This window comes from Vigna unguiculata, chromosome 4 (assembly GCF_004118075.2).
Source record: "Vigna unguiculata cultivar IT97K-499-35 chromosome 4, ASM411807v1, whole genome shotgun sequence".
Taxonomy (NCBI): Eukaryota; Viridiplantae; Streptophyta; class Magnoliopsida; order Fabales; family Fabaceae; genus Vigna; species Vigna unguiculata.
The window spans coordinates 17,650,727-17,663,581 of record NC_040282.1 but is presented as its reverse complement, the minus strand read 5'-3'; the positions used below and the strand labels follow the sequence as shown (position 1 = coordinate 17,663,581).

At 35.1% G+C, this 12,855-nt stretch overlaps 1 protein-coding gene across 1 annotated transcript; it reads right to left on the bottom strand.

Moving 5' to 3' along the window:
* Positions 1-7,717: 7,717 nt before the first annotated feature.
* LOC114180424 (mitochondrial import receptor subunit TOM20-like) lies at positions 7,718-11,197 on the bottom strand. The gene is made up of 6 exons (XM_028066744.1): positions 10,947-11,197; positions 10,616-10,694; positions 10,103-10,272; positions 9,945-9,992; positions 8,696-8,788; positions 7,718-8,122 (listed from the first exon to the last, which is right to left on the bottom strand). The coding sequence occupies exons 1-6, from the start codon at positions 11,043-11,045 to the stop codon at positions 7,988-7,990; spliced, it is 624 nt and encodes a 207-aa protein (XP_027922545.1). The 5' UTR covers positions 11,046-11,197; the 3' UTR covers positions 7,718-7,987.
* Positions 11,198-12,855: the final 1,658 nt, after the last annotated feature.

Here is a 12,855-nt window from a genome sequence, read left to right as displayed (position 1 = left end):
CTGAAAAGTGGACAAGAGCTACATTAAAATTCAAATTCTAGTTTTAGCTAGTTTAGTTGATTAATATAACTTTAGTTGTAGCTTAGTGTAACATCTTAGGCAGATATTACTTGATAAAACAAAATTTATAAACAAAATAAGATTCACACGATCATCGCCATCCTTACCTAGAATCCCATCTACTCCCGTGTGACAAGTCACACGATCATCGTCAAACACAAATAGAAAGGATGAGCTTAAAAGGAATAAACATGCATAAGTAATAATATAAATTCTCACCCAAAATAACTTAACCAGTTTCTCATTTTTAAAGACCTTTATACCAAAAGGTACATAGGCAACCCTAGTCTCATAACCTATATAAGATTAGCACATACTCAACCATGGTCTTACTTAAGGATTTCATATGCTTCCACGAACTTGTCCGCTCGTGGTCTAACCCTACGAAACTTCTAGCTCGTAGTCCAACTCTACGAACCTCACCGGTTGTAGTCTATGACATGTAAAAGAATTAACAAGGCTTCACAACATGGAAATGATCTCAAAAAAAGAAAATATTTTCAAATCAACATGATTTCACCAAAAAAAATGAAAAGCACTCATGTTTTATCAATTAAGAAGCTTAAACATACATTTACTAATTGGTTCAAGATGAACAAAGCTTTGAACCAAAATTTAAACTCATACAAGAGAGTCACTTAGTACAAAATATCAAGACAAGTAAGGAAAATTAAGAAATAACATGGATTCAGATGAAAGAAACTAAGGCTTAGCTCATGAAGCCCTTAGATTGATTTTGCTCATGATACCATTTGTTAACTCTAAGCTTCATTGATGGAAGGGAAATGGAGTCTTGGTTGGGCAAAGATCAATGAAAGCATTGAGCAACAATTTAGTGTTTGGTTATTAAGATGGAGTATGGTGAAGGTTCTCTAGAAAGGTTAGGCCAATTTTAGAGGAAAGGGGCTAGAGGAAGCTCTAAGAGAAGCTTCAGCTGAGTGACTCCCAAAGAAAAGTGGTTTGAGTAATCTCGACAAAGGTTTACTATACATTTGAGAGTAGTTTACAATGTAGTATACAATAGGGTGGAGACCTCAATTTATAAGAGTGTAGGTCTCCAAATTCTGGATGAAAAAGGGAGGGAGAATTCAAATTAAATTCCTCCTCATGGCCTAAACTAGCTCCATATATCATGGATCAAGTGTCATGTAGCACTCACATTTTACATACTTTGAAACATGTGCAAATTCAGTGATTGGCCTAGGGTTTTGATTGGGCCTATGGAAGCCTAATTAAAACCTTAGATGATCTCTCATGATCCCAAAAGCCCATTTATTTGAAATAAAGCCCAAATACATGGCCCAAAATGAAAGCCTATTCTAATAAACCTAAATACAAATAAGTCTTATGTACCTCACCAAGAGAAGTCGTCCTTCCATGGAGGTTTCCTCCAAAGACATCCTCATTTTCTGTTATGGCTATATATGGATGTAAGCCGCTTAGTTTTTTATTTTGGTACATATAAATCTTTGGGTCCTTTGAAGTTAGCTTTACACAATATAACTTTTACAAAATTATCAACTAATGCAATAAAAAGTCTTCTTTTTATAAAGTAGGTTAAAATACCTTTTTGATCCCAATTTTCATCAAGTTTTTTCAAATAAGCCCTAATTTTGGTTTTGTGTTCAAATAGGTCCCAATTTTCGTCAATTTTGTTCAATTGGGTCCTTTTTTGCTAACACCGTTTAAATTATTAACGGCCATGAATAGTGACTGCCACGTGTCACTTTGTGGTTTTTTTAATATTTTTTAATATTTTTTTAATATTTTTTAAATGTACACGTGTCAACCTAGGAGCGTGCCATGTGTCACTTCGTGGTTTTTTTTGAATTTTTTATTTTATTTTTTTGAATTTTTTTTGAATTTCTTTTGAATTTTTTTAAATGTTCACGTGTCAACCCAGTAGCGTGCCACGTGTCAAAGTCAATACCTATATTCAATTTGGTCCCTATATTTGTTATTTTTGTTCAATTAGGTCCCAATTTTTGTTAACATTAACCAATTTGGTCCCTATAGAAGATGTGACCAAATTTATTTTTGGGTTAAATATGTTTTTGGTCCTTCAAGTTTCAGCGAAATTTGGAATTAGTTCCTTATCAAAACTTTTGACCAATTTAGTCATTTATCTTTCAAAATGCGTGAATTTAGTCCTTTTAACCAAATTTTGTTAAGTTTATTTGACGTTTCAAGCACATTTCATGATAGTATTTAAATTATTTATATTGTTTGACACATTTTTGCTTCAATGTTAACTTAATGACGTGAATTTTAATATATTATATAAAAATATTTAATAAAAAATGTGAATTTTAATATAAAAATTAAATTTGGTTTTAATTTGGAGAGGGACCAAATTGGTTAATGTTAACAAAAATTGGGACCTAATTGAACAAATATAACAAATATAGGGACCAAAATGAATTTAAAACATTGACTTTGACACGTGGCACGCTACTGGATTGACACGTGGACATTTAAAAAAAATTAAAAAGATTTAAAAAAAATTCAAAAAAAATTCAAAAGAATCACGAAGTGACACGTGGCACACTCCTGGGTTGACACGTGTACATTTTTAAAAAAAAATTAAAAAAATTTTAAAAAAATAAAAATAAATAAAAATTCAAAAAAACCACGAAGTGACACGTGGCAGTCACTGTTCATGGCCGTTAATGATTTAAACAGTGTTAGCAAAAAAAGACCCAATTGAACAAAATTGACGAAAATTGGGACCTATTTGAACACAACCAAAATTAGGACTTATTTGAAAAAAATTGATGAAAATTGGGACCAAAAAGATATTTTAACCTATAAAGTATTAGTAAACGAATAAAAGAATTTTTTTTTGTTAATTTTTTAATTTGTTTTCTAATTATAGATCAATCTCAATTTATCATGAAATCTTATTAACTATCTCATTAACATATTTAAGGATTTTATGTTTATGTTTTTAACACTAACAAAAAAAAAGGTCTTTTACGTCCGGCGTTTTTTTGCTTTTCTCGTCTGGTTCAGGTCAGACATAGTAGCGGTAGTCGTAAATTTACGTCTGACTTTAAACTGGACATAAATTTACGTCTGACCCAAGAGAGCAGACGTAAAGTTAGTTGTAGCTCTGCAGGTGGGAGACAATGGCAATGAGTTCACGTTTCACAAAGCTGCTGCCATAGGTTCGCGAAAGAGATGTAGAAAGTGATTCGTGAACGAAGCTCTGCGTTGGAAGTTCGAACAAGTGCCACTTCTGAAGGTCGTGGTGGCTGCTGCGACGGTGTATCTGGTTCGTCTCATGCGTGGAGGTTCTGCTATTTGCATCGTGGTCGCGCTTCGATGGTGGCTGCTCGCGTTTCTGCAATGGTGTGCCAACTACACAGTCCTCCGTCGTTGCAGTTCCTCCGCTGCTACAGTTTCGCCGCCACTACAGTTCTGTTCTCGTTGTCGCTGCCTCTACCAAAAATTGCAGAAAATTAGGGGTTTCAAGGTAAATGGAGGTGCACCAAAACGGAATCAAGAGACAAACTAACCTTTCAAAAGTTAATCACTTGATCTCCACCGGTGCAGTTCGAAAATGGTAAAATCGTGTTCCCGTCTCGCACTGTTGCGACGCTATAGAGAAGAAGGTTAAGGATTTAAGTTTCAACATTTACATTTGACGCACTGAAGTCAGACATAAATTTACGTCTGACTAGTGTCAGTCAGACGTAAAAATTGATAATTTAATTACAAGTTTGCCACCGGTCATTTTTATGTCTGATTCTGATTGGTCAGACGTAAAATCGCAGACGTAAATTATCTTTTCTGTGTTAGTGTAAATATAAATCCTTTTTTAATATTTTGTGTGTGTTCATAATTCTAATATTATTAGAGATAACTTTATATTGTGCAAGATGCATAGGATTTAAACTAGATAACTTTACTTTTTCTCTAGTTGCCTTATTTGATGAAGATTTGTCTATAGCATTTGTCATGATATCGGGATGACCTTTTTTATCTGATTCTGGCTTTGAAATGTTAGGATTCTCCTTCGATTCCTCATAAAACAGTACAATAACATTCCACATCTCCTTGGTAGTGACCATAGTAATAACTTTGTTAGTTTTGTCTTTTAATAGGGCATAAAGTAGAGCATACCTTGCTTTGGCCTTCAATTCGGCTTTGTATCCCTGGCTTTTATTTCATGTGTTGTCGACAAGTAATTTTCTCTTATCATCGAGCAATGTAGGAATATCATTCTCAATGGTTTCAAGTAACTCCAGATTAATAGTTTGTAAGAATGACATCATCCTTTTCTTCCATAGATCACACTTTTCTCCTTTGAAAGCAAGTGGACATTTTTCAACTTGTTTATCCTCATTGTGGCCTACAAGGATTTGTACTCTAGTTAATAACATTGTGGCTTCAATATTCTAGAGATTCTCTGATAGTCTTTTGATATGCAAAGTCTTTTCCATTCACGTGATTGGTTGATAATTATATGACGGCATTAACGATCTTTAATTAGAGAGGATTTCCTTTTATATCTATTCAATTAGATATTCAATCATCTTTTATATTCTTCAGATATATCTCCAATCAAGTCTTTAATCAAAATATCTTCAAATAACATTGAGCCTTGAATCACAATTCTCTTAATTGATTTGATAATCAATTTCAACGTTGTGGCTTCGCTGATCAAATAATACTTGATCTGTTAACTCCTTTGCTTTATCTGAACTTGGATCGTTTAATGTGTGCCTTAGCTTTACTCGTCTATTCATTTTTCCATTTGATTTATCTAATGGAAGTACTCGTCTAATAGGGATATTCAACATTCAACTTCATGAATTGACTTTAACTCATCTAATATTGTTACTCGACTAGTACCATTTTGTGTTTGCGTTGGCTAGTTTAACGATTTGCTTTAACTCATCTGCTACTTGTGGAAGTCTAATGACTTGCCTCATTATGTTGAATTGTTTGGCCAATGTTCTTGTCCACTAAGTTCAACTGAGGCTGCACTATTTCAGTCGTCTGATGGCTTGGTCGTCTAACATCGTTAGTCACATAATCAATACTTCTGATTGAGCTCATCTAAGCTTCACTTTCTTTCATGTGTCGTCATACTTCAAGCAACTTCTGTTTTGTGCTATTTTGCTATGTTTTTCTTACACTGATTGAACAATCATTACATGAATAAAAACATATATTCACAGTAAAGAACATGGTCATTTAATGGTTACATTTAAGCGTCTAACAAGGTTTTTGACCTAGTTAACCTTTATGTACAGTGCTTGTCTAAGAGTATAGTGTAATCATCTTTAGTTATCTTGGAAGTTTACTATACTCACTTATCCTCTTGTTTTATCATCAAAACCTATTTACTATCAAGTTCGTTTAATAGGGTTTTATAACATGCAATGCTAACCGTCTTTACCTTTGTCACAATAAATATCATGTATTCCTGATTAGATTTGTTTAGTTTCTATTAAAGGGCCACCTTTCTTCATTTCTTTCCTTGGACTCAACTCGTTCCTTCTTTTTCTTTTTATCTTTATCTTTATTGTCTCTCTTTCTCATGTCAAGACAAATGATAGATGTGCTTTAGGGTGTCAGTTAAGCTGAGATATCAAAGTGCATAATGATGCCTAATGCCTGGCACGAGCTTCATAGGAAAGCATATTATACTTTCATCAAAACATTTGCACATTTTCCATCAAATGATTGAAATTCGTCAAACAACTCAACAGATGAAACAAAAACCATAGTGTCTCACCAATATAATGTTTGTCAAACAATTCATACTATTACTGCATTAGACGGTTCCTTCTCCTCATATGAAAAAAAAATCTTATGAACAACACTCTTTTAAACACTTCTCTTAATAGCATTTTCAAACAACATCTAACCATTCACATACCTCCCCCAAACCTACCCAACACATGCTTTTCCTCGCCCTTCATCTACTTCAGACGATTCACCTTCAACAAACAATACACATAACAACACACACCTCACTTAATTGATGTCTACAAATTGTTTTAGAGAAGCTCTCTTTAAACAGACTTTATTACACATTTGATGAGTCCATACTAGGCCTAATTATAGGCCCACATGCACTTCAAGGCCCAAGTCCAATCAAAGGCCCAATAACAAGAGGCATGATTAGAAAGATTCAAATGGGTTTCTCTCAAAATGGCTAAAATCCTCATGGGCTTCAAATGCTCTTCTCATGGGCCAAAGAGGATGTTAAAATATAAGAGGTGGCATGTCAAGCATTAGAGTAGATTTTATTTTGGACCAAATGTTAGGTCATGCTTTGTAGAAAAAAAAAATGCCAAAGTACTTTGTAATTAGCCTTCAAAATTGGGCTAATCCAAGCCCAATTTGAAGCTTGGCCGAGAATGCTTGGAGGAAGCTAGATTGGTGCGCATGTTTCACATGGAGCAAGGCATGGAGAGTATGAGTGGACACATGGCTATTGATCCCTCACTCCTTTTCATCTCACGGCCATAAATTGAGCTTCTTCTCCAAGCTACATTTCCATTACATTTGATGTTACATTTCATTTCATTTAGGCCAGCCATCCATCCTATAAATGGGGCCTTCTTACTATTTTATTTGGTTACTTTTGAATGGTAATATGCTAGTTATTAAGATCACTCCACCCTTATTACCTCAAGAGTCACTTGCTAGACTAGTTTCTACTCTAAACTCCTCTAGCCTCCTTCCCTAGAATGGACCTCTATTCTAGACTTCATCTCCACTGCTTCAAGGGCTTTCAAAACTTGACTCCATTCCTCCATTCTAGCTCCAACCATGGAGCTTCTCGTCTTCATTTTCGTGCTTCAAAGTCCATCACCATTGTCCTTCTCAAGCTTTTAGTCATCAGATGATACACATTCACACTCCATCAGACGTCTTACTTTCTCTACCACGTAGCACAAGCCTTTAGACGAGTCACATCCTTTTCTTTCATTTCAGTGAAACACGAGTTTGTATATACAATTGTATAATTTCTTTGGTAGTTTTTGGAAATGAAAGATATTATACAGACTCGTGTTGTATTAAAGTTGCATAATGGTAGTAAACATGTTTTCATAAAAATATGCAAATATTAATTTTAGAAATCATTAATAGAGAACGAGCACGTAAATGTAATATTTTATTTGTTATTTATGTATTACAAACAGCGCAGGCAATACCTTTTACAAAATAGTAATAATTTAATAAATAACCCGCTGTCAGAAAAATATATTAAGTACATTATTTCTAGAAAGAAAATTCTAGAAATAAAATCTTAAAATCATGGTCACCCTTAATAACTTTACTTTGTAAGCTGAATAATACTAGTTCTGAGAAAGGACCCATTCGGACAAATCTCCATCTATCCCATCCAGGAGAAAAATAAAAATATGTAATGAACTTAAAAAATTAAGATCATTTTACACATGAACTTATGTGTCAAAAATATCACTTCTCTATCATTATTTTAACTTGGACATAAGCAATTTTAGCTTTTAAAAAATTTCTTCATTTAGCTTATTTTTCGTTCCAAAAAAAGACAGCGGAAGCGAAGTTTTCCCTTCAGACCCAAAATTAAATTCTCAATCACAAATTTATTAAAGCACGTCAGTAAGGCCTATTTATCAAAGTGGCACCAACACTACTGAAACTGAGCCATAAATGAAAAACCAAAACCTTGGCGTAAAACTCTTATTATATTAGATACTTGACTGAAGGCGATGCTTTTGATTCTGCAACACTAGCAAAGACTAAGCCGGACATATTTAACTGCTCAACCCACAGTAGCAAAAAATTTCGTATGACGGATAAGATACGCCAATGGCTACATCATTACAAACATTACTGCTGTCAAAAAGTAACAAACGGCACTGAACCAAATTAAATATCATTCTCAATTATCAATAATGTATGAGACAATCAAATGGTTCACTTATCGAGGAGGTGGAGGAGGAGGTTGAGGCAGGTTCGATTTTGCGAATCCCACCCATGCAACAATGCCAACTGCCAGAATTACCCATCCAAATATGTCATACTTCAGATCACTGCTCTTCTTTTTCTTCTGCGTCTGACAAAGAAACAAAAATAGGTGATTAAACTCATACAAAGCAGAAGACATGCTTACTGCTATTTGTCCTGTTTGGGTTGCACTTGGCTCTTGTACTCTTCAAATAAAATGCATATCCAATCTATCTCAAAGCTTGTATATACTGATAAGGTAAATAAGATCTATACAAATTCAATTTGGTGCACCCATGGTAAAACCTATGAGCCCGTGGTATAAAATATTTCCCACATGCCTTAGTCACTAAGTTCCTATTTCACTACAAAAATCAAAGTTATCGTAGAAAAGTGAACATTTAGAACCATTAACTTGCAAGTGTAATGACAACACATTCGAGTCAACAAACTCCTTTATTTCACTGCACCGGCAATCCTTGATTTTGTCGTCCGTCAGAGAGCAGTGCATTTATGGAAGATGATTTCAAGGTAAATTAAATCTCAGAAAAATCGATTCATTAACAAATTGCGTAAAATATATATTGTTTGTTCATAAAAGGTCAAGAACAATACAAAAAACCAAAAAAATTCATACAAAATATCACAAGGTTAAGGCAGGGAAACAAGACAGAAATATTACCTTTGTAGCCGAAGATGTAGAAGATCCAGCGGTTGCTGCCTGCTGCTGCTGACCCAATCCATGCTGACGAATTTCTACATAAAGCTCAGGAGCCTGAAAAGAAGAAAGGCATTACTAATTTGACCAGAAGCCAATCTCAGAACAAGTTCATGAACCTTTTTCTATTTAAAAACAGAGAAAGTTTACTCTAGAAAGAATATAAATGAGGCTGTGGATAAGGTACCATCCAGTAAAAAACAAGGAACAGATCAACTTCAAAGAATAGTCAATTATGGTATCAATCTTTTGTGAAGGGGAACCTTTTTGTGAAGACAAAACCTTTGGAATAGAGATTTTCCTCTCATTTTCCATTCTTTGAATTGAATTCAATAAAAGCAAGTTTTTCTTTCCCATTTCTATATTTAGTTCCTAACAACTCTCCTCAAAACTAGATCAGTAGATGCGTTTTTCCTCATTCAATTTCCTCTTCATCTTCTGCAACTCCCTTCCCCTTCCTAGAACTAGCAATGGCTTTCTCCGATCTTAGTTTCTGCCAAATCATTATAATTAGAAAGTGACATAATAGCATCCTCCATTCACCATGACAAGAACACTCTGTTCCCCCTCCTCTCACTTTTTGAGGCACTGTGGGAGTGCTTTTCTGATTAACAACTATGATAATAATTAATTAAAATTTCAATAAGAAAAACTCAATCCATCTAGACACTGTATAGAAGTTAAAGATTATTTGACTTCGAATAGTCTCAGAAAAGGCAGGACAGAAGGGCAGGGCAGGGTGGAGCAGGGAGGTCAAAAAGCTTCACACACTGTTGGCTTTATAAAATTGGGTTACTAAGGACACAACCTGGATAAAAGATGGAACCAGGAGATGCCAGATTTATGCTCATCACAGACAGTACAAATCTGGTAAAATTTTGTCATGACTCTGCCAAAACAATTGTGATCGAAACTTTGTCAATCAGATAAATTCATTAAGATGTGATCAACATGGATGTATTGACAATCTACAAATCAAGGCAATCTCAAAGTTTCAGCCATAAATAGATATCAGAACGGCTTTACAATAAAAAATTGAAAATCACAATATCTGCCTTACTTATCTCAAACCCAGACACAAAAGTGACAACAAAATTGAACAAACTGCAACAACCGTTTCTATATTCCATTACAGCTTCCAAACACAAATCATAAGACAAAGGAGCCCTGCAACCAATTTGATGGTACAAAACCGATATAATACAAAACATACCTTAGCAGCCACTTCCAATGATTTAAGGTAAAGTTCATTTGAAGGATCCTACATAAGACAAAAGTACTCCATTACAAATTATTTCAACTGAGACAAACGTAAAATACATCCCACTATGAATCTGAGACTGCTATTGACACTGAATAAATCAATGGTACCTCATCAACAGCTTGTCGAAAGTACTGAGCTGCCTTATCAAAATAAACCTTTGCCTCCTCCTGATCTGGATTTAAAAATGCCATCGAGGTGTGAGCATTTCCAAGGCACCAAAGGGTGTCATGCTTCTTGGGATTCACCTCAAGTGCCTCCTCTAGCTTCGAAATAGCCTCTGCTCAAGAACAGAACACAGACAAAAATTCAAAATCATAAACATACAAATACTCACCATATCATATCATATCATTAGATGCTCCATTTAAATCTTTAAAATAAAAAACAAAAAAGCCTCTACTTTGAAAATTCCATGTCCAAACAAATGTAGGGCGCACTTGTTATATTCTACGCACTTCAAAATATCTCTTGATTTTGATCAGATTTTAAATTCTTTAACTACTTTCTGATTATTTGAAAAGCTGAACCGCATGAAAATCATTTTCTTGAAAGAAATAAGTGATAATTGGCCCTAAATCGACCAAAAAATGATTTAAGTAGAATAAGAAAATTAGCAGTACCTTGGGTCATTTTCTTCGACTCAGGAAAGTTCTGAAACTGAGACAACTCTAATAAAGCTCCACCCCATCGTGTTAAGTTCTGTAGAGACAAATGGAAAAGGCGAATAATTTCTCGAAAATTGCAGAAATTTTTTCCCAATCTAGCAGGCAACGACCAATTCATATCAAAATAAACCAAGAAAATGATAAAAACGAAAACGAACAGATTAATTGCGATTATAATCTAAATAGAGTACCCATGAGCCAATCCTCTGAGAGAAACATTCGGAGTTCGAAGGAAACGACGAAGCTAAAATAAAATAAAACATAGAAAGGAAAAAGATATACGAACCTCGGCATCTGTAGGGTTCTTGATGTATTCGGCTTCTGCAGCCTTACGAGCGTGCTCGAAGAACAAGAGACGATCAAACTCACCCTGTTGCAAATCCATGGCAGCTTGAGACAAGAGATATTTTGGGAGCTTTTTCTAGGGTTTTGGGTTTTAGAATGTAAATCTGCAGCTGCTCTTATGAGGGCAGTGTAGCTGCTAATGACCTACGTGGAGACCTGAAATTGCCCTCTCTTTCATCAAATTACATTCTAACCATTTCTCAATATAAATATCATATTTGTTTGATGTGAATGAATAATCAATAAATATATTTGTAAAATATACAAAATGTAAAACTCCAAGTCTTTTTTATTTACCCTTTTTAACACCGTAACAAATGTCACAAAAAAATATAAAATAAAATATACTAAAGTAATACCTAAACAACTTTAGTGGTTGTTTTAGCATGTGAAAATAGTCTGAATTCGTGAATCAATCCAATTTATTACAAGTTTGAGTTGATTTAGATTGAGAAATTTAAAAAATAAATGATTGTGGACAAAAATAAGTTGGGTTCACTTAATTCAAGTTATGCGAGTTTGAGTGTGTTGGGTTCATTTAACTCACAATTCATTTATTATTTAAAAAATCTGTTTTTTATCTTTGAATTAGAAAAAGAAACCATGATTTCATTGTAATTGTAACGTCCTAAATAAATAGATAAAACTTATTTAATAAAAACACCACATACATAATATCTAAAGGGTACGAAGATTTGGGATATAAAGTACTCCGTACCCTAACATATCCATAAACATAAAAGAGGCCACACACGGTCCAAAACATAAAATACTAGATAACTAATAGTACTAAGTCTGGTCCAGACAAGAAAGCATATCAAATAAATTCTTCAGCGATGGGCCCCGGGGTGGGCCCAATACTCGACCAGTCCATCAAGCTGTAGCATTCCTATTATCATTACCACTTCCAGGAGTTCTCCCATCTGCTCACATCAATAAAATCGATGATCATCGCAATAGGAGAAGAACCACATACAAGACAACCAAACAGGGTAAGCTAGAGTAGAGAAATCTTATGTCACAACAGTCAACATGCAATCTCAGAGTCAAACATGAATAACAGACATTCACACATGGATTACCAAAATCATTTAAGACTCCCAAGACTTGACTATCTGGATACGCATAATGAAGCACCACCACGTGACAGTGGAATTATGTCCTAGCAGTGAGGCGTCACCACGAGGCCTTCGCGGAATTATACCCTTACAAGACGCACCACCACGTGGCCTTCGTGAAATTACGTCCTGCCCTTGAGGCACCACCACGATAGTCGCATGGAATTACGTTCTTATGTTGAGGCACCACCATGAACTCTCACCATGAGGTTCATAGAATTAAGTCCAATAGGTGAGGCACCACCAGGGACTCCCATTAGGAGGGTCCATGGGATTACGTCTAATAGATGAGGGGCTACCAAGAGCTCTCACTACAAGAGTCATGGAATTATGCCCTACTCACACTATGTACATGTTTCACCAACTAATCAGAAAGTTCCCATAATACTAATATCATGTATAACAACCAATCATACAACTCATGCTTTCCAAATCATACACAATGAAGCAACATATCATTTACATTTTAACCTCATATATAAATCAAGGCATCATCCCTCAAACTTTTCCAGTCAAGCTTTCAAGTCAGACAAACAATTAACCACAACATTGGCCATTTGCGTTATAGCACAAAACTTGCCCCAACCTCGCTCAGGCTAGAAGACCTCGCTCAGGCGAGACATCCCCTCGCTCAAGCGAGTCCCTTCTCGCCTAGGTGAGAGTACGAGAAGTGAAACAGTGGCTCATGGGGATTCTCGCTCAAGCGAGTCCCCTCTCGCCTAAGCGAGATTA

Bases quoted from the DNA above. Each gene is read 5' to 3' on its own strand.
- LOC114180424 (XM_028066744.1), bottom strand. From the start codon at position 11,045: ATGGATTTGCAACAGGGTGAGTTTGATCGTCTCTTGTTCTTCGAGCAC. The intron at 10,273-10,615 runs GTACTGCTAATT...GTTCTTGAGCAG, and splicing joins GTCGAAGAAAATGACCCAAG to AGGCTATTTCGAAGCTAGAG. The intron at 8,789-9,944 runs GTATGTTTTGTA...TCTTCTTTTCAG, and splicing joins CATTGGAAGTGGCTGCTAAG to GCTCCTGAGCTTTATGTAGA.